Here is a 26,861-nt window from a genome sequence, read left to right as displayed (position 1 = left end):
TTGGACCTACCCAAGATGACAAATAGCTAGCAGTGCTCCATCTTACTAGTGACAATGACAACAAGACACTAGAGCAAGTGTAGAGGTAGAGCTTGAAGGTACTCTTTTGGCTGGTATCCACTTGTAGTCACAAAGGTTAAAGGGCCTGCTACATATATACTCTAAGTAACTTTAGTGCACACCAGATTTCCCTCAATTAACTAACCTCAAACTTTAAAAGATATATGCAGCTAGCTACTTGTAGTCTGAGTCAAAGGGAATGCAAAGGAATACTCAATTCAACATTTTTCTAGTGCAATGGAATCCTTTAAATGAAGTACAGTGTCACCAACCTGAGCAAGCAACACAGCAGACTCAGAATACTACAAACCACTGCCATTCAAAATATTCCAGCTCTAAACTTAAAAGCAGCAGTAGAATTTAAATAGCCGCTTCAACTACGCCACGTTACTTTCCCCAAGTACTTTATTTTGTAAAATCCCTAAAAACAAAAGCCAAACATATAAGATCAAACATTTAAGTAAGGTTACTTGGTGTCAGTCTCATGATAAAGACAAAAACAAAACAAATAAACAAACAAAAAAAACTAGGTCACACCCTAATATGAGACTAAGTACAGCAAGATTTTAAATGCTACATATGCTGAATTATCATCAAGCGAAGATAATTTATGCTAGAAGAAATGTGGCATAGTAATTATTTAAGTTTGTGGTTTTCTGAAAGCTTCTGACTTTTGTTTAAGCAATAACCATACTCCAATATACAGAATTTACACTACCAATTCCTTCTAGGGTCATCTTAAAAATCATTTTTTAGCTCTGAAGTCATTCCCTGTGGAATTCTTAGCCTTATCACACTTGACATGGAAAACAGACTGAACCACATTTCCATTCATCCCCAAGCTAGGGAATTCAGACATTGGCTTCATGATCCAGAAGAAAGTTCTATAACTCTGATATTGTGAGGGATCCTGGTACTTAGAAATGGGAAACTTCAGAGTGCTACTTTAGCTTTTCAAACAACAAATCCTTAAATCTGCCTCTGAATTTTCTAAAATGGAAACCAAAATGTAAAACTACATTTGACAATGTAATGGACAATTATATTTTTATGACTCATTTCATTTAATTACAAACTAAAAATGTATAAGTAGCAAATAAAAGGAATAGTTTATAGTCAATCACCTAACAAAATTACACGAACTAGACTATCTTTAGTTCTGTTGCCAATGAAACAAATATTTTTAAAGCCTTTATAATTATAACAAATAGTAAGAAATCTTAAAATGAAGGTGCACAGAAACTATTAATTTGGTCTACTGTTCCCTTAAAGGGAGTGAAGGCACATACATATGACCCTAGCACACTGGAGGCTAAGGCAAGGAGATTGAGAGTTTGAGGTCACTGTCACTGTTGGCTGCTATAAGGAGACACTGTTTCAAGATAAAAAGGTTTTACAGAGATTTTTTTTTTTTTTTTTTTTTTTTTGAGGTAGGGTCTCACTCTAGCCCAGGCTGACCTGGAATTCACTATGTAATCTCAGAGTAGCCTTGAACTCACAGTGATCCACCTACCTCTGCCTCCCGAGTGCTGGGATTAAAGGTGTGCACCAGCACGCCTGGCTTATAGAGAAATATTTCTAACCAATACACTTTAAATTCCTTTCATGTTGAACTTCTTCTCAATCATATTGAAATTTAACAGTTTCAGATCAGATTCTAATTTGAAGTTTCTAGAAACTCCAATTCCTCTATAGGACACAGGTAATTTTTTTTGTATTCTCTACTTCTTGACCAAATTAAAGTGTCGAGACAAGGGTTTTGAAAGAAAGTACAAGTAGAAAGGTTTACTTACCCACCAGCATTTCAAAAAGAAAGACACCTACAGACCACCAATCACATTCTCGCCCATAGTAGCCATCACCCCCTTGTGATTTCAGAACTTCAGGTGATATGTAATCAGGTGTTCCAACTGCTGTATCGCAATGCACCATGCCAGTCTGGGTAAACAGCAGAGATTAAAAACAAAACTAAATATCCAAACCAGTGTGAAAACACACACAAATTGACACAATTCACTCATTTATTATCAGACATACAATGACCACATGTCACTATCAAGAGAATTTCATTCAATGTGGACATGGGTTCAGGATACAGGAGATATGAGCACCATGAAATGAATAAAAATGGCTGGACTGGGAAAACCAAGTATGGGTTTTGTATATGAACTACAGGAAGCTTCTTCAATAAGAGAAGGACAAGGCAGTCAACTCCAGAGACTGTGCAAATGAATAACTTTTCTTGGTTTTTATTCTTATTTTTTATACTGTATTTATAAGGGAGGCATAAAATGTGGTTTTAAGACAGCCTGTATGGGGAAATTAAAAGAATCATTGGAAATGAGAAGCTGTGACATATTTGAAGTAAACGGAAGCACTTGAGATAACAAAAGGCCTCGGTCTGGAGGTTGGATAAAGAAAAGGTTCCTATTTTCTGGAGAGAAAAATAAAGAAATAAAGATGGGCCTGATGGCTCATGCCTATAAATCCAGCACTTGGGAGGCTAAGGTAAGATGATCACTGCAGGTTTAAGAACAGCCTAGGCTACAGAGTGAGATCCTGCCTCAAAATCAAAAACAACAAGAGAAAATAGGTTAAACACTTAAATTAAAAGATCTCAGTGGTTTGAAAGTGACGCTTCTAAGCCACATATTTAAAAATAGCTAATATTTAGGAATATGTAGCTTGAAATAGCTTTACATATTCCTAAGTATATAGTTATGATATCAGTATGTTTGGCAAAGTAATTAAAAACATCTTTATCTGTCTTTAGTTTCAGCGGGCGTAGAATAATCCCTACCTAACTCATGCCTTTTTCAAATTAGGAAGAACCATCTTAGGAAAATGTGTGTGTGTATACACACATAAGAGTGCCTGCTGCCAAGTTAAATCATCCTAGTGGGACAGAGCTTTATAAATAATGTTCCTTCACCCTAAGCTCTAACTAACCTGCAATAATTGTATAGATTAATTCAAATGTCCTTTGTTTCCACTAACCTGCCTAATAAAGATTTTGGCATCCAAATCTCTCTTAAGAAAGCTACAAAAAACATTAACATACTAGGTATTAAGGCTGGGAATAGCTCAATGTTGAAGTGCTTGCCTAGTATGTGAAAGGCCCTACGTTCAATTCCCAGCATCACATAGCAACAAAAAGCCCTAAGATTATGACTGCTTTGAAAAAGGGGTCTAACATTTTGTGGACATGATTTTTAAAAACGTATTTAAGTGCTATAAAAACATGTTAAATATGAAAAATTAATTTCAAAAACAGTATTCTATTTTTCTTCAATTTGACAGAAATAACTCAATGATGTTATTTCCATAAGCATATAACAAAGAGAACAGAAGTCACTATAATTTGAAAATGTTCCTTGTTCCTCAAAAGTATTTTAAATAGGGCTGGAGAGATGGCTTAGCGGTTAAGCGCTTGCCTGTGAAGCCTAAGGACCCTGGTTCAAGGCTCGGTTCCCCAGGTCCCACGTTAGCCAGATGCACAAGGGGGCGCACGCGTCTGGAGTTCATTTGCAGAGGCTGGAAGCCCTGGCGCGCCCATTCTCACTCTCTCCCTCTATCTGTCTTTCTCTCTGTGTCTGTCGCTCTCAAATAAATAAATAAATAAATAAATAAATAAATAAATAAATGTATTTTAAATATATTTAATTAAATACATTTTGTCAATGACAAAATATGAAATGGAAGTTTATTGAAAACTTATAATTGGTCAAATAGAATCAAGGAGTTGGTCTCCAAAAAAGATCAATATGCTTCTTAGGAAGGTAGAAAAGAAAAATTATAAATGAATTTATCAAAAATTTATCAAGCGGGGCATGGTGGTACATGCTTTTAATCCCAGCACTCAGGAGGCAGAGGTAGGAGGATCACCATACATAGTGAATTCTGGGTCAGTCTGGACTAACAAGACACTACCTTGAAAAAAAAAAAAAAATCAAAGGCCTTAGCCCTTTAAATCTATATTCAAAATCAAAACTGAGCATCTGTATCTCAGCGGAGGCACAGCTCTAACTTGCTAGACTCTTGCTAGAGCAGGTGCAGTCTAATCTGCAGCTGGGCACCACCTCAACAACAGCGACAAGGGTGCAGAATCGTAGTTTCGTCTGCCTCCCGCTACACAAAGCTATTTCACTGGATTGTCTCAGTTATCCTCCTAGATACCAATTATGATTTTGAAGGAAATAAGTTTTTTTTTTCAGAAGAAACTATATTTTAAAAGCGGATGTCACTCACACAAGGTTAGTACATGTAAAATTATAGTCTTGATCTAATTAAATGGTATTCCACATCACTAACATATTGATAGGTAAAAATCTTAACCCTATCTTCAAAAAGCTTAAAGTACTAGTATAAATGTGCCTTAAAAGGTGATAACTGTGTTTTTATAGTGGCTGCCCGGGAGAGAATAAATAGGGGGAAGCTCAGTTATGCACAGGGCTGGACTCCATTGTGAGATGGGGCTGAGCATTGGGCTTGAGTGCTAGGGCTACACGCCATTCTAACGTGGCTGCCGCCGAGGAGGAGCAAACCAGTGGAAGGTAAGCAGAGAATAGTCGACAAATTAGATTCTACTTCTCATACCCACCTTGCAAGCCCCATCTTCCAAGAGAAGCTAGAGCTATCTCACTCCAAAAAGCCAGAGAATAGAACTGGAAGAACAGCATCCAACTTGGACACCAAGGTCTTACCCAGATTTTCCCAGAGGTGGCACACACAAAACAGTCTCTCCTCAGGCACAAGTGCATGAACCTCAACCCAGTGCATAGTCTTCAATCCTAAAACCGCTGTGACCTTAAAATTAACCAAGCCACACAATGCAGGCTATACAAGAACTACTATTGCCTCAGTGAAACAACTAACCTCAAGATGGGCAGACTACAATGCAAAACAAATAACACAGAACACACGAAGCAAAGGAATCGCCATCAAGACTACTTAGTACAATGGAAGCCTTCAGTGAAAGCTTAGAGGAAACCTAACACACAGTATCCCAAAATGAAATCTCGACAAGCATTTTGAACAAACTTAATGAGACTATGAACAAATGCCTGGCTGAATGGGAAGAAACTGGACAGAGCGTAATCAAATTAGAACTCCAAGATTGGCTGAAGGAAATGGAACAAAATGGGCAAAGAGAATTCAAATTACAAGTCAAAAGATGGGCCAATAAATTGGAAAGAATGTGACAAAGAGAATTCAAAAGATGGATGAAGGAAATAAAAGATAATCAACAAGAACAACTCAATAAATGGCTGAAGGAAACCAAAGAATCAGCAAACATTTCATAATTGGCTTAATGAAATCAAAGTCAATCAGAAAGAAATCAACAGGGTTTGAGAGATGCCTTACTAGTTAGGGCATCTGCCATCAAAACCAAAGGACCCATGTTTAATTCCCCAATTAAGCCAGAATACAAGGTAGAAGGTGGCACACATTCTCTTTCTTCCCCCTCCATAAATTAAAAAAAAAAAAAATTAAGACAGAATAAACTCAACAGGGCTGGACAGATGGCTTAGTGGTTAAGGTACTTGCCTGCAAAGCCTAAGGACCGGAGTTCAATTCCCCAGTACCCATGTAAAGCCAGATACACAAAGTAGTGCATGCACCTGGAGGCCCTGGCATGCCCATTCTCTCTGACTCTCTGCTTGCAAATAAATAAGTAGATGTGGTGGTTTGAATAGATGGCCCCCAATATATTCGTTTTTTATTAGTTTGTAGTTTGCATCTGCAGCCACCTGGCTAGAGGCAGTGTCACTGGGTAGATCTTAAGGGGGGGTGGTGGGTTTCAGATTTCAATCTAAAGATATGCAAAGTGTGCCTAGTTGGAGTTCCTGAAGTGTGCTGTGCTGTGTGGCTTTTGGCTTATGCTTCCCTCTTAGCTTGGACCTGTGAAGGCAGGCCAGCTTCTTCTGCCATGATGGAACTTTCCCTGGAGCTGTAAGCATCAATAAATCTCTTCCTCCATAGCTGTCCCTGGTCTGGAAGTTCAGCTTAGCGAACCTGAAGCTGTCTGTTACAATAGGTGAATAAAAATACTTAAGAAGAGAGAGAGATCAACAGAAGGCTAAAGAATTTTGAGGAGAATCAACAAGTCAGCGGGGCTCCAAGACTCTACCTTGAAAACAACAATAACAACAACAACAAAAAATCCCCCCAAAAACCCACCAAGCTCAATGACAATGAAAATACAACATAACAAAATTTATGAGACACAATGAAGGCAGTTTTCAGAGGGAAGTTTATAGCACTAAATGCCTACATTACAAAAACAGAAAGATCTCAAGTAAGTAAGTTAAATACCAATTTGAAGCCACTGGAAAGATAAAAACAGCCTAAGCCCAAAAATACTAGACAGAAATACAGTATCAAGATCAAAGCAGAAATTAGTATATTAGAAATAAATAAAACATTTAAAAAACTGGTGGAATGGGGCTGTAGTGATAGCTTAGCAGTTAATGCACTTGCCTGTGAAGCCTAAAGACCCAAGTTCAATTCCCTAATACCCACATAAACCAGACACATATGGTAGCACATGTGTCTGCAGTTTGTTTGTAGTGGCTGGAGGTCCTGGCACAGCCAATCTCTCACTCTCAAATAAATAAATAAATAAATAAATAACATATTTTAAAAAACTGATGAAATGAGATGGTTCTTTGAAAAAATAAACAAAATTAGTAAGCCCCCAGCCAAGTTTATCTAAAGAACAAAGGAGAAGACTCAGATCAACAAGATTAGAAATGAAAATGTAGACATCACAAATAATACCAATGAAATATTAAGAATTATCAGGGCATATTTCAAAAATCTGTACTCCACAAAACTGGGTAAAACTTGGAAGAAATAAATGAATTCCTTGACTCATAGTACCTTCAAAAACAAAACCTAGAATAAATAAACTACCTAAACAAACCTATTAGTTCTAGCAAAATTGAAAAAGTAATTAAAATTCTCCCAACAAAAAGTCCTGGCCAAAATGGCATCACTGCTGTGTTCTACCAAGCTTTCATTCAAAAACCAAAACCTCTTTTTAAAAATTACTTTGAACAACTGAAAAAGAGGGAATACTTCCAAACTCCGTCTATGCACTCAGCATTACTTTAATACCTAAACCAGAGACACAAGAACAGAAAATTATAGACTGATATCCTTAAAGAACTTAGATGTAAAAATTCTCAATAAAATCCTTGCAAACTGAATCTAAGAACACATCAGATTATCCATCTCAATCAAGTAGGTTTCATTGCAGGGATGGTTCAACATATAGAAATTAATAAGTTAATTCACTACATAAACAGACACAAGAATCACATGATTATCCCAACAGATGTAGAAAAAGCCTTTGATAAAACACCACCTCTTCATGATTAAAACACTGGGGTGTCTAGGGATGGAGGGACTATATCTCAAGATAATAAAGGCTATTTATAATGCACCTAAAGGCCATATAATACTAAATGAGGAAAAACTCGAGCATTCCCATGAAGGTCTGGAATAAGACAGGGGTGCCCACTCTCAGCATTGCTTTTTAACATAGTACTTGAAGTCAAGCAGTAAGACAAGGGATACAAAAGCTGGGCATGTTGGCACATGTCTTTAATCCCAGCACTTGGGAGGCAGAAATAGGAAGATCACTGTGAGTTCAAGGCTAGCCTCAGCCTACATAGTGAATTCCAGGTCAGCCTCGGCTAAAGTGAGACCCTACCTTGAAAAGCCAAGAAACAAACAAACAAAACTAAGGAAGAACTCAAATTAGCCCTATTTGCAGATGACTTGATTTTATATATAAGTGACTCAGAAGACTCCACCAAAAAACTTCTGATGATAAATTCTTTCAGTAAAGTGTCAGGACAGAAAATTAATACACAAAAATCAGGAGCCTCCCTATACACAAACAATATTCATATGGAGAAAGGGGTAAGTGATGGTAGCCCATTTTCAATAGCCACAAAGTACATAAATAAGTAAATACCTTGGAGTATCCCTAAACAAAGAAGTGAAAGTCCTATACAACATGAAAACATTGAAGCCTAAGGACCCAGGTTCCATTCCTGAGGACCCACCTAAGCCAGATGCATAAGGTGGAGCATGCATCTTGAGTTCATTTGCAGTGACTAGAGGCCCTGGTGCACCCATTCAATCTCTCTCTCAAATAAAAACAAAACACACACATAAAAAAAAAATAAACACTGAAGAAAGAAATTGAGGAGGATGCAAGAAGATGGAAAGACTTTCCAATGCTCATGGAATGGAAGAATTAATATTGTGAAAATGGCCCTCCTACCAAAAGCGTTATATGGACTCAATGCAATTCCAATGAAAGTACCAGCAATATTCTTCACAGAGATAGAAAAAGTAGTCTCAAAATTCCTATGGAAGAACAGAAGCCCTTAGATAGCCAAAGATAACCTAAGCAAAAGAAATAATTCTGGAGGTATCACCACACTTGATTTCAAGATATACTACAAAGACATAGCAACTAAAATAGCATGATACTAGCGCAAAAGCAGATGCAGATCAACAGAATAGAAGACTCATCTCTAAATCCAAGCAATTACAGTACCTGATCTTTGACATAAGGGCCAAAAATACACACTGAAGAAAAGATAACATATTCAACAAAAGTCAACTCTAAATGGATTAAGGACCTCAATATGAGACCTGAAACTCTAAAGCAACTAGAAGAAAAAGCAAGGAGAACACTCCATTATATAGGTGTAAAGAAAGACTTCCTGAACTCAGAAAGACCCCAGCAGTACAGAAAATTAGGTTAACACTCAACCACTGAAGCCTCATGAAACTAAAAGGCTATGTACAGACAAGTACACCATCAACAGGGTCAACAGACACCACACAGAATAGGACAAAGTCTTCACCTCTGAGAAAGATCTATTATCTGGAATCTACAAAAAATTCAACAATAAAAAAATCAGACAAACCCAGTGGGGTGGCACCTGCCTTTTTTTTAATCCCAGCACTCGGGAGGCAGAGGTAGGAGGATCACCTTGAGTTCAAGGCCACCCTGGACTACATTGTGAATTCCAGGTCAGCCTGGACTATAGTGAAACCCTACTTCAAAAAACCAAAAAGCAAAAAACAAAATCAGATGCCCAATCAAAAAACGGGGCACAGAGAATTCTCAAAGGAAGAAATACAAATGGTCCTTACACACTTAAAGAGGTATTCAACATCTTTAGTTATCAGAGAAATACAAAAATCAGTTTCATCTCACTCCAGTCAGGATGGCATTCGTCAAAAAATCAAATGGCAACAAATGTTGGTGAGGATGTGGGAAAAGAGGAGACCTTATCCACTGCTGGTAGGAGTGTTAATTGGTAGAACCACTATAGAAATGTATGGAGACTCCTGAGAAAGATGAAAACAGATCTATCATTTGATCCAGATATACCACTCCTGGGTATATACCCTAAAAACTCCACTCTTTACTACAAAGATACTTGCTCAGCCATGTTTGTTGCTGCTCTATTCAAAAGAGGAAGTGAAATCATCCCAGATACCCATCAACTAATGAATGGATAAGGAAGATGTGGTACATATACACAATGCAATTCTACTTGGTGTTAAAGAAAAATGAAATAATGAAAATTTCAGAAAAATACATGGACTGGAAAGCAAATCATTCTAAGCAAGGTCATGCAGGCATAGAAAGACAAACACTACATATGCTCTCTCATTTATGATTCCTAACTGGGATCAATTGAGAAAGTACAAATGGCAGTAAGCATAAAACCTGAATGAGATCAGGAGAGAGAAGAATGAGGGAGAGGGGAGAGGAGGAGGAGTCACTCGACAGGTTAGGGGAGGAACAGAATATAGGGGGTAGAAGGGGCTTGGAGGGATAGGAGATAGGGTAGGTGGGAAGGAAATTAAAAGTTAAGACAATATGAATCAGTTCCATAAAAACTCTCCTTCTGACTAGCATTCTACAAGGTATAACCACCTACAAGATATTAAAGGGAGAGTGGAGAGTCCAGACACAAGTTAGAATAGTTTAACCATAAAACCACAGATTCTGTTCAGAAAATCTCAGGCCCAGAACTGTGAGCTGTTGGCTGGGGATACCCCATGAGGTCCCCACAACAATGTAGGCCATTGCCAAAACACTTGACTACCTGCCAGAGCTAAAAGGTAAGACACTATTGCTTAAGACACCACAGGCTGTGGTTACAGGACTTTGGAATACCCATGCTAGAATCAAAAGGGCAACTAGCTTCCTCCTGGCAAGCAGCTCTCATAGTACTGGAAAGCTCTATGGTAGCTGCTAGAGGACAATGGTCACCAACAGCATGAATAAGCAAGGGACCCTGCAGATTACAAATCAACCAGCTGGACAAGAGATACACACCTGTGCAATAGAGGCACACAGTCTCTGTGGTAACTAACTGTTCTCTGATTGGACATGAGACATGCTCAGTAGGAAAGAACTCATATTTAATACTAGAAACCAAGCCAGAATTGCATGGTCAGAAAATTCACAGACTTTGGAGAGAAACCCCCACTGCTCTCTAGAGGACAGTAGGCTTACGCACCAAAAAGTCTCTCAAAGAACTCTGCATACCCTCCTTTAGCCCCAGCTGCTCTCACCCTTGATTAGAGAATCTGTCTTGTTTTATAGAAGAAGGCATAAAAAATAGAGGAGAACCAAGATCCATTCATAAAACAAGAAGACAGGTGACTGCCCAACATGTGATTCGTCACCTCTATCACATCTGCCAAGGCCCCACAGAAAATACAAACATATCTGCAACATGAATATTGTTCTTACCTCTAGCCTGACAACCAGCTCCATGGTGATGGTGACAGACACCTTGAACAATCAAAACCCATCAAAGCAGAAATCCAGAGGTTATTGAGAACACACTCAATCAGACTGCCAAGAAGCCTACAAATCAGACTGCCAAGAGGCCTGCTATGGTTCAGAGAACAATGCAAAAGAGGGGGTGGAAAGACTGTAAGAGTCACAGAGTGGATAGGAATATCTCGAGTCATGGTCCCTCCAGTATCCCACAGGGATTGATTGAGGCCTTCATGACTCCACAGTGAATACCATAACCCCATTGAGGAGGGATCCAGAGAAATGGGAGCAAGAGTGACAGTATAAGAGTATAAAGAGGGCTAGAGAGTTGGCTCAGCAGTTAAGGTGCTTGCCTGCAAAGTCTAATGACCTAGGTTCGACTCTCCAGTGCCCACATAAAATGCACAAAATGACACATGCATGTGGAGTTCTTTGCAGTGCCTGGAGGCCCTGGAACACCCATTCAGTCTCTTTTCTCTCTATATCTCACTGCTTGCAAATAAATAAATAAAAGTGTTTACAAAAAGTAATAACCTGTTGTAGTTGTTGTGTATGTGTGTGTGTGTGTGTGTGTGTGTAAAATTTAAGTTTAGAAAGGTGCTAACAGTTGCTGTGAAGTGAATGCCAGGCACGGGGTAAATCTAACGCATCAATAATAATAATTATTATTATTATTTTCAAGACAGGGTGTCCTCTAGGCCAGGCTGGCCTCAATCTCCTTAAGGCCTCTGGTTGACCAAGAATGACCTTAAACTTAGGATCCATCTGCCTCCATCTACTGGGATTTCAGGCATATACCACTATGACTACTTTTATGTAATGTTGGGGATCCAACCTAGAGATTCATGCATGGTACTAAGGAACTCTACCAACTGAGCTATGCCCCAGCCAACATATCTTATTTATACATGTCATTTTTATTTATTTATTTTTAATTTTATTTATTTGAGAGAGAGGGAGAGAATGGACACATCAAGACCTCTAGCCACTGCAAACAAACTCCAGATGCAGGCATCACCATGTGCGTCTGGCTTATGTGGGTACTGGGAATCAAACCTGGGTCCTCAGGCTTCATAGGAAGCATCTTAACTACTAAACCACCTCTCTAGCCCACAAGTCATTTTAAATAGTAATTCCTGGCTGTCACTGAAGCATATCCAGATGTAAATTTCTAACATGATCCACCCATATCTACATAGGATTTCTCTCTCATTTCTCTCTCTCTCTCTCTCTTTTTTTTTTTTATGAGAGGACAGGGAGAGTGGGTAGAAGGGAGGATTGGCGCACCAGGGCTTCTAGCAATTACAACTGAACTCCAGACACGTGTTCTACCTTGTGCTCACATGCAACCTTGCACATGCATCACTTTGTACATCTGGATTAAGTGGTCTCTGAAGAGTTAAACATGGGCCTACATGGGTCCTTAGGCTTCACAAGCGTCTTAATGACTAAACCATTTCTCCAGCGTGGAACCTTCTTTTTTTCCTTTTTCTTTTTTTTCTTTAGAGAAAAAAATGAGATAGGGCAAAAGCATCTAGAAAACAACATAACCTATAATTTACCAATAATAGAACTTACTGAGATGCCACCACTGTTAACTTTGATAGTGGCAAACTTTAGCCCTTCTAAGTTGTAATTCTACAGTTTTGTTTTCATTTTTATTTTATCTATGATGTAATGGTTTTAAAAAATAATTTTTATTTGCAAAGGGGACAGGAGAGTTTGAGAATATAAATATTAGTGCACCAGTGCCTCTTGACAATGCAAACTCCAGATGCATGTGCCAATTTGTATATCTGGTTTATGTCAGTACTTGGGGACTGAACCTGGATGGGGTAAGCTTTGCAAGTACCTTTAACTGATGAGCCATCTCCCCAGCCTGACATGTTTTAGAGGATGCCAGGAGAGTTGGAAAAGGATATAAACATCTATATCTATTCTATAAATTAGAAACAGACAAACTTTCTCTATCAAAGATGAAAACTGTTAAGTGTTGTAGGATTTGTGGGCCATGTAAGATCTCTGTCATAGTTTTCTTTTTAAATATATTTATTTATTTATTTATTTAACAGAGAAAGAGGGGGAGAGAGGCAGAGAGAAAGAGAGAATGGACCTGCCAGGGCTTCCATCTACTGCAAACCAACTCCAGACACTTACACCCTGTGGTGGCTTGATTCAGGTGTCCCCCATAAACTTAGCTGTTCTGAATGCTAGGTTCCCAGCTGATGGAGATTTGGGAATTAATGCCTACTGGAGGGAGTGTATTGTTGGGGGCGGGCTTATGGGCTTTATAGCCAGTTTCCCCTTGCCAGTGTTTGGAACACCCTTCTGTTGCTGTGGTCCATCTTATGTTGGCCAGGGGGTGATGTCCACCCTCTGCTCATGCCATCGTTTTCCCCTGCCATCATGAAGCTTCCTCTCGAGCCTGTAAGCCAAAATAAATCTCTTTTTCCCAGAAGCTACTCTTGGTTGGGTGATTTCTAACAGCAATGCGAACCGGACTGCAACACACCCCTTGTGCCTGGGTCCTGGGGAACTGAACCTGGGTCCTTTGGCTTTGCAGGCAAATGCCTTACCTGCTAAGCCACCCCTCCAGCCCTTTCTTTTTCCTATAATCCTTGAAGCACATAAAAATCATTTTTGTCATACAAGGTTGTTGCAGTCCGGTTCGCATTGCTGGTAGAAATCACCCAACCAAGAGTAGCTTCTGGGAAAAAGAGGTTTATTTTGGCTTACAGGCTCGAGGGGAAGCTTCACGATGGCAGGGGAAAATGGTGGCATGAGCAGAGGGTGGACATCACCCCCTGGCCAACATAAGGTGGACCACAGCAACAGGAGGGTGTGCCAAACACTGGCAAGGGGAAACTGGCTTTAATACCCATAAGCCGGCCCCCAACAATACACTCCCTCCAGGAGGCATTAATTCCCAAATATGCATCAGCTGGGAACCTAGCATTCAGAACAGCTAAGTTTATGGGGGACACCTGAATCAAACCACCACAAAGGTGTACAATACCAAGTCAAAGGCCAGATTTGGCCAACTGGCTTGGTCAATCCTATCTATAAGTAAATGAGAATTAAACTCTCTGGTGCTCTGGCACTGAAATAATAATTAAAGAAAAGTAAACAAAGTAAAAGATCTAAAACTTCTAAAATATTATTTATGTACTAGTTAATATAAAACTATAAACTCTATGTACTTCCTTTTTTATTTTAAATTTATTTGAGAGAGAGATATAGAAGTAGACAGGTAGAGAAAAAGAGACAGAGTGTGTATATATGTACTTCTTTTTTTAATGCATGTATGTATGTACTGTGCATATGTGGTGCACTTGTGTGAACATGAATGTGGAGGCCAGAGTTTGGTGTCGGGTGTCTTCCTAGATACTCTCTATAGGGCCTCTCACTTGAACCCTGTACTTGCTGATTTGGCTAGTCTAGCTAGCCAGCTTGTCCAGGGGATCACCTGTCTCTGCCTCCCAGGCACTGCTATTACAGGTTGCCATGTCCACCCACGCTCTATGTGGATGTTGTGGGTCTGAACTCCAGTCCTCACAAAAGTAGTTTATCCACTGAGGTATGTTCCCAGCTCTTACAAATAATTTCTATCTTAAATATTAATTTCTTCTTTAAACAAAGACATGAGCCTCTTTTTGAACAATATATGGCTGATAACAGCAATATATGGAACCACCATCTAGGTATCAGGAATGCTTATATATCAAAAAGACAATTTTAGGACGGGTATGGTGGCACACACCTTTAATCCCAGCACTCGGGAGGCAGAGGTAGGAGGATCACCATGAGTTCGAGGCCACCCTGAGACTACATAGTTAATTCCATGTGAGGCTGGATCAGCGTGAGACCCTACCTCAAAAAAAAACAAAAAATAAAAATAAAAAATAAAAGACAATTTTAAGACTGTCAAAAAACACGCAGGTAATTCATAAGAAAAATGGCTGACAAGTACATGAAGAGGTTTGTCACTCACAGCCATTATAGAAATCAAGTAATACTTTGTGTACCCTCTGATACAGAAGTATCATTCTAAGAGATACCTAGAGAAGCCCTTGCCAGGACACACGTGGGACATACATGACATTCAAGCCAATGCTGTTGATAGCAAGGTTCTAGAGGTGAATCCAACATACCAGGGGAATAAAAGGGCAAGTTGACAAATACTATAGAATGCTTAGCAGCAGTAAGAAGCAATAAACTATCAAGGGTAGATATAAAAATGCTGAGGCCCCATGAGGGGGCATATACCTTTAGTACCAGCACTGGGGAGGCTGAGGATTGCTATGAGTTTGAGGCCAGCCTGGGACTATAGAGTAAGTTCCAGGTCAGCCTGGGCTAGAGAGAGACCTAACCTTGAAAAAAAAAATGACAGAAGTAAAAATGTTATCAATTCTAATATATTACTCATGCAAACCTAAACATAGATGCATATACTATGCTTATACACGATAAACATACTCCATTAGGAGTTTTTTTTGTTTTGTTTTGTTTTGTTTTGTTTTTTGGTTTTCTTAGGTAGGGTCTCACTCTAGCTCAGGCTGACCTAGAATTCACCATGCAGTCTCAGGGTGGCCTTGAACTTGTGGCGATCCTCCTACCTCTGCCTCCCAAGTGCTGGAATTAAAGACATGCATGGCCATTCCCGGCTTCCATTAGGTTTTTGGAACAAAAGAGTGTAAAAAATGAGGTGGAGACTATTTGTAAACTACTCACGACAATAAATTATAAACCAGGGGATATAATTTACTCATCTGTCTTAATCTGAATTAACAAATCATAAATGAAGAGCTGGGGCATGGCTCATGTTAAAGTTGCTTGCTTACAAAACCTGCCAGTGTGGGTTAAATTCATGAGCCATCCATGTATAGCTAGATGGGCCTTCCTTTGCAGCCACAAGAGACCCTGACATGCACACACATAAAATTATTTTTGTGGTCATTGTTTTTCAAGGCAGCTCAAATTGACTCCCAAGATGTGTGACACCATGCCGAGTCTACAAATTAATGTTTAAAGACTTTAAAAAATCCTAAAAGAAATTAAGCCATACTTTATTTTGTTTGTAAAGACAATTTAAGATATCACAATGACTGGTTTTATTTGTTTTCTTACACACATGTAAAAATATTTCATGAATACCACATTCTCTCCTTTTCCCCATACTCATAGACTGCATACTTTTTGGCTAGCCAATTTTAGCATGCTTCTAAAAAGTTACTGTGGGGCTGGAGAGATGTCTTAGTGGTTAAAGGCACTTGTTTACAAAGCCTGATGGCTGAGTTTAATTCACCAGTACCCATGTACAGCCAGATGCACAAAGTGGCACAAGTATCTGGAGTTCATTTTCAGTGTCAGGAGGCCCTGGTGTGCCCATACTGACTCTCTTTCTGTCTGCCTCTTGTTCTCTTTTTCTCCCTCAAACAACAACAAAAATCCCTATTGTGGGCCTGGAGAGGTGGCTTAGTGGTTAAGCGCTTGCCTGTGAAACCCAAGGACCCTGCTTTAAGGGTCGATTCCCCAGGACCCACGTAAGCCATATGCACAAGGTGGGGCATGCATCTGGAGTTTACAGTGGCTGGAGGCCCTGGTGTGCTCATTCTCTATCTATCTGCCTCTTTCTGTCTGTCACTTTCAAATAAATAAATAAAAATAAACAAAAGCGTGTTTTAAAAAGATCCCTATTGTGTAATCTATTTCTTAACACCCACCTCATCCCACCTCCAAAAATTACTGAGTTATTGGTTTAATTCAATTCACAGAGAACATCCACAGAAATACAGCATATAACCATGACAGAACTGCTAAACTGTCTTGTATATAAAATCTATTAAAAATTATTTCTTGGGCTGGAGAGATGGCTTAGCGGTTAAGCGCTTCCCTATGAAGCCTAAGGACCCTGATTGGAGACTCGATTCCCCAGGACCCACGTTAGCCAGATGCACAAGGGGACACACGCATCTGGAGTTTGTTTGCAGTGGCTAGAGGCCCTGGTGTGCCCATTCTCTCTCTCTCTCTCTCTCTCTCTCTCTCTCTGGCTTTCTCTCTCTGTTGCTCTGAAATAAATAACAAAATTTAAAAAACTTAAAAAAAATTTATTTCTTGAGCCGGGCGTGGTGGCACACATCTTTAATCCCAGCACTTGGAAGGCACAGGTAAGGTGGATCACCCTGAGTTCGAGGCCACCCTGAGACTACATAGTGAATTCCAGGTGAGGCTGAACTAGAGTGAAACCCTACCTCTAAAAACAAAAAACAAAACAAAACAAAAAAATTATTTCTTGTAGCCAGGTGTGTTGCCGCACACCTTTAATCCCAGCACTTAGGAGGCAGAGGTAGGAGGATCACTGTGAGTTACAAGGCCACCCTGAGACTACAGAGTGTATTCCAGGTCAGCCTGGGCTAAAGCGAGACCCTGCTTTGAAAACACACACATATATATTTCATACTTTATCTTCTTTATTGATCTTCTTCACTCATTTCTTAGTCTATTACTGTAAAATAAGCATGAGAGCTCTGGGAACAACCAAAACCTCTACCTAATAAACACCAATTAATGGCTGAGAAGCATCATAACAGACTCTAGGAAGAAAAGCTAAAGATAAACATGTTAAATTGTAGCTGAGTTTATTAAGTTAGACAAAAATGGCCACTAGCATTACTTCTGTAGCATACATACAACTAAGTATTTCTGACTGTGTGTCACATAAGCATTATCAGTCACTCTCTAGATCCAACAAGAGAAAAAAAAAAAACCCCATGATCATGCTTCATTAAGAATTACAGTTTAGCTGGGCGTGGTGGTGCTGCCTTTAATCCCAACATTCGGGAGGCAGAGGTAGGAGGATCACTGTGAGTTTGAGGCCACCATGAGACTACACAGAGAATTCCAGGTCAGCCTGAGCTAAAGTGAGACCCTACCTTGAAAGACCAAGAAAAAGAATTACAGTTTAGAGAGAAAGGGACAAAGTATAAATTCTGCCATCAAACTAAATCTGTATCATAAATGGCTATGAGGTTAATGTTACTGAACCAACTTAATCGCAATATAATTGAATAATAGTAAAACACTACATTAGATAATGTCCCCAAGTTTATTCAGAGAGGATAGGTGCAACAGGTAACATCAATTTCTTTTTCCTTAGCTTACCTCCTTATTCGAAAGGGGAAAAAATACAGAAATAACAATGGTGGTAGAAATACCCATGCACCTTTGTTCACATTGTGCCCTAATTCTACACACTTTGATCATTAGATGCATGACCCAATTTTAATTGCCAACATTCTATGGAGAAGATAATTAAGTTAGCTAAGTTTTCATTTTGACTTGTACTCAACAATCCACTAAAATAAATTACAGCTAGATGAGTGAATAGTAAAGGAAATGCTTTAAATGGTTTTGTCTTATGTTGTTACACTATTAGCAAGACTAAATTTATTTTTGTTCAAAATTCCTAAATTGGGCTACAGAGATGGCTCAGCAATTAAATGTGCTCTCTGTGCAAGTATGAAGGACTGGGAAGCCCTGAGTTAAATCTCCAGCTTCCAAATAAACAGATGGGCATGGCCACATCATCTATAACCCCGGTTCCCACAGGGGAGCAGACACCAGAGATTCTTCAGAGCCCAGCAAGTTCTGGAAGCAGTAAAAAAGACTCTGGCTCAAAACAAGAACAGACAGAGGAGCAATGGAGCCAAACATCCGGAAGTTCCACTCCAGGCCCTGCAAGCAAGCATTTCTCACCCCTTACCTTCTACCGTCAGTGCAGGAGAGTGGATTTAGTGCTACAAGGGCATATACACAAGCATATATCACAAACACCACACCACATACACATTAAACATAAACACACAAGCAAAAATATTTTTACAAATTACAAAATCCACATCTGCACTTATTTTTGTTTCTCAAAAATTACCATTTTTAATGCTTACTTACTTCATCCATCTTCATACATGTGCCAAAATCTGCTAATTTTAGATGTCCATGTTTATCCAAGAGCATGTTGTCAGGCTTCACATCTCTGTGTATTAAGCCCATGGAGTGTATTGCATCCAGTGCAAGCACAACTTCAGCAGTATAAAATTTGGCCCATTTTTCAGGCACATCATAATTACTCATAAGGTTTACAAGGTCTCCACCAGGCATGTATTCCATTACCATGTACAAATACCTGTCATCTTGAAAGGCACAAAACAGCTGAAAAACAAAGTGAAAATTTTATACTAAAAAAAAGGCCATAGACAAAACACCCCAAATTATTAATGGTGAAAAATACAAATTATCACTAAACTGTTAAAACTTATGAAATATTTTATTTTAGGCATAGACATATTCAATGGGGAAACAAAACCTACACAACATTTACAAGAGTACTTCTTCAAGCATCCTATAAATTATGCATAAATGAATATTTTAATCTCATGGAAAGTACATTATAGGAAATAGAAACATTTTAAAAGGGAAACAATAGGAATGAGAGTGAAAAAGGTAAAAGAATGACAGAAAAACTAAGTTTAAAAGCAAATAGCTATGGGGTCATCAGGTAAGATGATGGCTTAGGAGCCATACCAAACCAGCCTAGAGAGGGATTTAAGCAAAACTAGAGCAAAATACACTCTTCTGAACAGTGAAGGAGTACAGCTTTTCTTAGACACAGTGGAGAAGCAGGAGAGACCAAGATCCACCAGAAAGGAGGTAAATGTCCAGAATCCCACTGAGGCACTTAAAACCCACTGATCCACACGATCTGCACACCTGCTGGGCACCGCCCCACCAGGCGTGCCAAGCATCGGCAGCAGCAGACCAAACAAGAGGATTTTCCATCCTCATCATTCTCCTTGCAAAGTCAAGAAATCTAAAGGAAAGACACATGAGATCAACTAAGGAGCTACTGAAATGGATATAGGCAAGACTGTGTGAGCAACTCCAGGTTCTACACTCTTCCATCCTCCAACCATCACAACTGTAAACCTCTAGCATTTATCCCCCTGTGGCAGCGCATCCAGCTCAGCTGACCAGAGCTCCAGCTTCACAGCACAGAACAGAGGGATGGAGGTGGGCACTCAGCATAGGTGAGATGGAAGCCACCCCAAAAGGTAATAAGGCCAACTGACCCCACAAACAAAAGGGCATACGCCTGCATTGGAAGAGCTAATCTCTCTTTCCATGTCTGGACAGGTTATGGGTTACATATTCTTGGGTGGCTTTACCATTTTCACAAATAAGCTGTATTTGGGGGTTGAATATTGTTGTCTTTGATGCTTTCAGATTTATAGGGCCTTTGTCTTTTGCTTCTGTCATTATTGGGGGCAGGGTCTCATTCAGATCCAGGCTGAGCTGAAACCCAATTCAGAACAGAAATCTCTATCTCCCAGCTGACAAGATTAAGGGTATAGAGAAACACCCTCAGGGATTTTGGCTTATGACTATCTGTTTTAATCCCCATAATTGCATACTCTGGTGCTGGTTATTATTGAATATGTATATTGCTCAGTTGAAGTTCAAAATTTGCAAGCAAATAGTTCCACACAGTCTACTAGAATACTTGTTTAGCAAGAAAACTCAACACCTAGGATTACTTCTGTGGTTGGATTGGGATACAAGAGCTACACATGAAACCTTATCCTGAAAGTATATAAAGGTGGATTGTAACATCTAAGAGCACTGCAGATTAAGTAGAAAACCCAAGCATCAAATCAGTTCAGGATGCAAGAGTCACTACATTATAATACAAGAAACACAAAGAATCAAGACAATACAATCCCACCAAAAATTATAAATTCATCAGAAATGATCACCAATGAGACTTTTTTAGGTGAAATGCCTGACAAAGATTTTTAAAAAGGTGGTATCTTCACTCAAAGAAACCAAAGAAGAAATGAAAGGAATCAAATAAGAAAACAAACTCCTGAAAGAGAACACAGGCAACCAGCTTAGTGAAATAAGGAAGTCCTCACAAGACATGAGTAAGGAAATAGAAACTGAAGAGAAACCAGGCTGAAATTCTAGCTCTGAAGAACACAGTCAAATAAAAAACTCTGTGGAGAATGAGGCATGCTGACACATGCCTTTAATCTCAGCACTCAGGAGGCAGAGGTAGGAGGATTGCCATAAGTTCAAGGCCAACCTGAGACTTCGTAGTGAATTCCAGGTCACCTTGGGCTAGAGTGAGACCCTACTTCAAAAAACCAAGAAAAAGAAAAACAAGACAAAATAAAATAAACTCTGTGGAAAGTCTTACCAGTAGAATGGATGAAGGAGAGAAAAGAATATCTAAACTAGAAGACCAGGTGACAGACCTAATACAATCCAACAAAGAGAAAGACAAACTAATAGGAAGGTATGAATGGGAATTTCAAGACATCCAGGACATTGTATTGAAAGCAGTTAGAAAGAAAAAGCAAGTCACCTACAAAGGCAGGCCATCAGAATAACAGCAGATTACTCAACACAAACTTTAAAAGCTAGAAGGGCTTGATATGATGTATACCAAGTTCTGAAAGGTAACAACTGTCAACCAAGATTACTTTACCCTGCAAAGTTATCTATCCAATTGGTGGAGAAATAAGGACATTCCACAACAAAAACAGGCTAAAGGAATTTGTGACAACTAAACCAGCTCTACAGAAAATACTTGCAAGTATCCTTCATGCTAAAGAGAAAGCAAAATACACACAGGAGGAAATAGGAAAAAATAAATCATACTAAAGTAACAGTTTAAACAAGCAAGGGAAAATAAGAAGCACTACAAAATAAGAATGGGGAGAATAAATACATACCTTTCAATTATAACCCTTAATATCAATGGCCTCAATGCCCCAACCAAAAACACAGGCTTGCAGACTGAATTGAAAGGCAGGATCCCACACTGCCTTAGGATGAAAGGATGGAAAATGATATATCAAGCAAATGGGTCTACGAAACAAGGGTTGCTATCCTCATATCTGACAGGATAGACTTCAAACCAATACTAGTGATGAAAGATAAAGAAGGTCATTTTATACTGATTAAAGGAACACTCCAACAGGAGGACATTACAATACTAAACATGTATACAAACATGGGGTCTCCCAATTTTATCAAACAAACACCATTAGACTTAAGGCAACAGATAACACCAATAACAATTGTAGTGGGTGACTTTAATACCCCACTCTCATTAACTGACAGGTCATCCAGCAAAAAATAAACAGAAAGACATCAGGATTAAATGATGTCATAGAACAAATGGACCTAACAGGTATATACAGAACATTCCATCGAAATGCTGCAGAGTATACATTTTTCTCAGCAACACATGGAACATTCTCAAAAACAGACCATGTATTAGGACACAAAGCAAATCTTAACAAATACAGGAAAACTGAAATAATCCCTTGTACTCTATCTGACCACATTGGGATTAAACTGCAAATCAGCAACAAGAAAAACTATAGAGCATACAGAAATTCATGGAGACTAAACAGTACTATTGAAAGATGAATGGGTCATTGAAGAAATCAACAGATTCATAGAATCAAATGATGAGAAAACAATATACCAAAACCTTTGGGACACAATGAAGGCAGTCCTAAGACGGAAATTTATAGCTCTAAGTGCCTATATTACGAAATTAGAGAGTTCACAAGTAAACAAGTTACTGCTTCACCTTAAGGCCTTGGAAAAAAGAAGAATAAGGCAAACCAAAAATCAGTAGATAGAAAGAAATAATAAAGATTAGGGTAAAAATTAATGAAATAGAAACAAAAAAAATCCAAAGAATCAATGAACAAAGAGTTGGTTCTTGGAAAAGATAAACAAGATTGGTAAACCCTTAGCAAATCTGACCAGAAGAAAGAGAGAATATTCAAAAAATAATAAACTTAAAGATGAAAAAGATATCATTACAACAGACAACAAAGAAATTCAGAAAATCATAAGGACATACTTTAAGAATATATATGCTTCTAAGATTGAGAATCTGAAAGAAATGGATGATTTCCCTGATTCACATGCCCTAACAAAATTAAATCAAGATGAGATAAACCATTTAAATGACCTAAAACAAGTATGTGATCCAAGCAGTTATAAAAAGTCTCTCAACTAAAATAAGTCCAGGTCCAGATGGATTCACTGGTGAATTTTACCAGATTGTCATGGAAGGTAATGCCACTGCTTCTCAAACTTTTCATAAAATAGAAAAGGAAGGAATTCTACCGAACTCCTTCTTTGAAGACAGCAACACCCTGGTACCAAAACCAGATAAAGCTCGGGGAAAAAAAAAAAAGAGAGAGAGAAAGAAAAGAAGAGAAAACTACAGACCAATCTCCTTCACGAACATAGATGCAAAAATTGCCAAACAGAATACAAGAATATATCAGAAAGATTATTCACCCTGACCAAGTGGGCTTTACCCAGGGATGCAGGGATGGTTCAACATATGCAAATCGGTAAAAACTGGGAATAAAAGGAACACATCTAAATATAATAAGAGCTATTTCTGACAAATCTATAGCCAACATAATACTAAATGGGGAAAAACTTGAAGATTTTCCATTAAATTCTGGAACAAGACAAGGGTGTCCACTGTCTCCACTTTTATTTAATACAGTACTAGAAGTCTTAGCTATAGCAATAAGGCAACAGACACTTATAAAAGGGATACAAACTGGAAAGCAAGAAATTAAATTATCATTATTTGCAGATGATATGATTCTGCACATAAAGGACCCTAAAGACTCTACAAGCAAACTGTTAGCACTGATAAACACTTTTAGCAATGTACCAGGATACAAGATAAACACACAGGAATCTAGCTTTCCTATATGCTAACAACAAACATGCAGGAAATGAAATCAGGGGAACTTTCCCATTCACAATTGCCTCAAAAGAAAAGAAGAGGGGAGGGGAGAGGAAGGGAGGAAAGGGGAGGGGGAGGGGAGGGGAAGGGAAGAGAAAAGAGAAGAAATAAGGTACCTTGGAATAAACTTAACCAAGGAAGTGAAGGATCTCTACAATGAGAACTTTAAAATACTCAAGCGAGAAACTGCAGAAAGACACTAGGAAATGGGAAGACATCTCATGTACTTGAATTGGAAGAATGAATATTGTGAAGATGTCAATCTTACCAAAAGCAATCTACACATTTAATGCAATCAATCCCCATTAAAATTCCAGTGGAATTCTTCACAGAAATAGAAAAACAATCCTAAAATTGATTTGGAAGCACAAAAAACCTCAAATACTCAAAACAATTTTGAGCAACAAACATAAGGCTGGTGGTATCACCATACCAGATTTTAAGTTATAGAACAATGCCATAGTAACAAAAACAGCATGGTATTGGCACAAAGACAGACATGTAGATCAATGGAACAGAACAGAACACCCAGATGTTAATCTAGGCAGCTACAGCCATCTGACTTTTAATAAAACGTCAAAAATATTCACTGGAGAAAAGATAGCCTCTTCAACAAGTGGTGTTGGGAAAACTGGATATCTATATGTAGAAGGATGAAAATATAGATCCTTGTCTTTTTCCATGTACAAGAATCAAATCCAAGTAGATCATGGACCTAAATATCAGATCTGAAACTCTGAAATTGCTACAGGAAAGGTAGGGAAAATCCTTCAACATATTGGCATGGGCAATGACTTTCTGAATATAACCCCAATTGCTCAGGCAATAAAACCACTAATCAACCACTGGGATCTCATGAAACCACAAAGCTTTTGTACAGCAAAGGACACTGTGAATAGAGCAAACAGACAACCTTCAAAATGGGAGAAAATCTACCTATACATCTGACAGAGGATTAATATCCAGAATATACAAAGAACTCCAAAACAGAACAGTAAGCAATCAAGCAACCCAATCAAAAAAAAAAAAAAAAAAAAAAAAGGGCTATGGACTGGGCATAGTGGCACATGCCTTTAATCCCAGCACTTGGGAGGCAGAGGTAGGAGGATTGCCATGCATTCGAGGCCACCCTGACACTCCATAGTGAATTCCAGGTCAGCCTAGGCTAGAGTGACACCCTACCTTGAAAAACCAAAATAAATAAATAAATAAATAAATAAAAATTAAAAAATAATAAAGGGCTACGGAACTAAATAGAGTTCTCATCGGAAGAAATACACATGGCATATAAACAATTTAAAAAGTGTTCTACATCCTTAGCAATCAGGGAAATGTAAATTAAAACTAATGTGTGATTTCATCTCACTCTGGTCAGAATGGCTACCATCAAGAAAACAAATGAAAATAAATGTTGGCGAGGATGCAGAAAAAGGGGAACCCTTCTACACTGTTAGTGGGAATGTAATCTGGTACAGCTATTGTGAAAATCAGTGCGGAGGTTCTTGAGACAGCTAAAAATAGATTTAACGCATGATCCAGCTATAGCATTCCTAGGCATATATCCTAATGACTCTTCTCACTACCTTAGAGATACTTGCACAACCATGTTTATTGCCGCTCAATTCACAATAGCTAGGAAATAGAACCAGCCTAAATGTCTCTCAACAGATGGATAATAAAGATATAGTACTTTTATACAATGGAGTTCTATTAAGCAGTAAAAAAAATAAATAAATAATGAAATTTGCAGGGAAATGGATGGATCTGGAATGTATTTTACTGAGATAACCCAGTCCAGAAAGCCAAACATCGCATGTCCTCTCTCGTATGTGGATCCTAGCTACAAATGTATAGACTTGCGTGTGAGCTGTAACCAAAAATTGGTAGCAGAGGCCAGTAAGCTAGAAAAAGGCTATAAGGGAGGGAGAAGAAGAAAGGACTTAAGGTGATGGTACTGTACATATGCAAGTAGAAGAACAGATTACAGGGAGAGAAAAGGCCTAACTGTGGCCAGGGGAACAGACTGTGTAAAAGGGGGGGGGGTCAATCAAAATTCAAGACATTCTGAAAAAGACATATGAAAACCTACTTTGTTGAATAATGACACATCTAGAAGCCATAGATTGTTACTAAAAAATTTTCAGTACCAGGGATGGGTACCTTCTAGTGAGTTGGCCAGGAAGGCCCCCGTTGCCTCTAAAACATTACAAGCTATTGCCAAGGCTCTTGGTTTCCTTGAGAAACAGATGGTAAAACCCTATTGCTGAAGATTTCACATGCTTGAGTGGCAATGCCACTAAGAAATCAAGCTGGTGCTTAGCAGAAAATCCTCTCCCTATAGACCAGCCAACTGAAAGCTGGAAAAAGCTGCACTGCATGCAACCCTATGGAATATAGAAGTAATCAGTGGTGAAAACAGTGGACACTGGAAACGTCAAGTTTGGCCAGACAGGCCAAATGACCAAACAAGTGCAATAGTGGCATGTATGATTTGGGGGAAACCAACTGCTCTCTAATTGGACTGATGGCCCAGTCTATTGGAAGAAGTACCTCCCTGGTTCTGAAAACTTAATCAAAAGCCTATGGCAAAGGAGGTCATGAGCCTTAGGGGTAGAAAGCCTGCTCTTGTCTGGATAAATGCATATGTTATTCTCATCAAATTGCCCTGAAAGCACTACAATTAATGTTCATACTCATATATTAATGCTACTCTCACTTCTGGTTAGAGAAGCTTCTCTTTTCAGATGGCCATGACCACTGGGATGACCCAAAAGGCAACATAGTGCTGAGAAGAAGGGATAGAGGAATGCCCACCACTGAAACATCTCTATCACACCTTCCAAGGCTCAGGGTCCATTGAGGAAGAGGTGGCAGAAAGAATGTAAGAGCCAAAGGAAGTGTACCACTCCTTACATACAACTGTCCAGACAGAAATTGCCCTCAATATCCATGACTTCACAGTGCCTAGCAGTGCCTACACAAGACCCTCATAATAGTAGAAAAAGATGATGACATTAAATTAAAAGAGAGACTAACGGAGACAGGGAGTAGATATGATGGTGAGCAGAGTTGTGAATGGGAAAGTGGGGGAGGGGAGGGAAAGTATAGAAGTTGTCTATA

General features: G+C 38.9%; 1 protein-coding gene across 1 annotated transcript in view; it reads right to left on the bottom strand.

Moving 5' to 3' along the window:
- Positions 1–26,861, bottom strand: part of Rock2 (Rho associated coiled-coil containing protein kinase 2) — a 197,540-nt gene that overhangs the window by 46,499 nt on the left and 124,180 nt on the right. Inside the window, exons 5-6 of the mRNA XM_004665687.2 lie at positions 18,839–19,099; positions 1,854–1,998 (exon numbers count right to left, since the gene is read on the bottom strand). Of these exons, the coding sequence (XP_004665744.1) occupies positions 1,854–1,998; positions 18,839–19,099 (406 nt within the window). The remainder of the gene's footprint in view (positions 1–1,853; positions 1,999–18,838; positions 19,100–26,861) is intronic.

This window comes from Jaculus jaculus, chromosome 5, assembly GCF_020740685.1.
Source record: "Jaculus jaculus isolate mJacJac1 chromosome 5, mJacJac1.mat.Y.cur, whole genome shotgun sequence".
Taxonomy (NCBI): Eukaryota; Metazoa; Chordata; class Mammalia; order Rodentia; family Dipodidae; genus Jaculus; species Jaculus jaculus.
The sequence above is the reverse complement of the archived record's forward strand: the minus strand, read 5'-3'. Positions and strand labels throughout refer to the sequence as shown.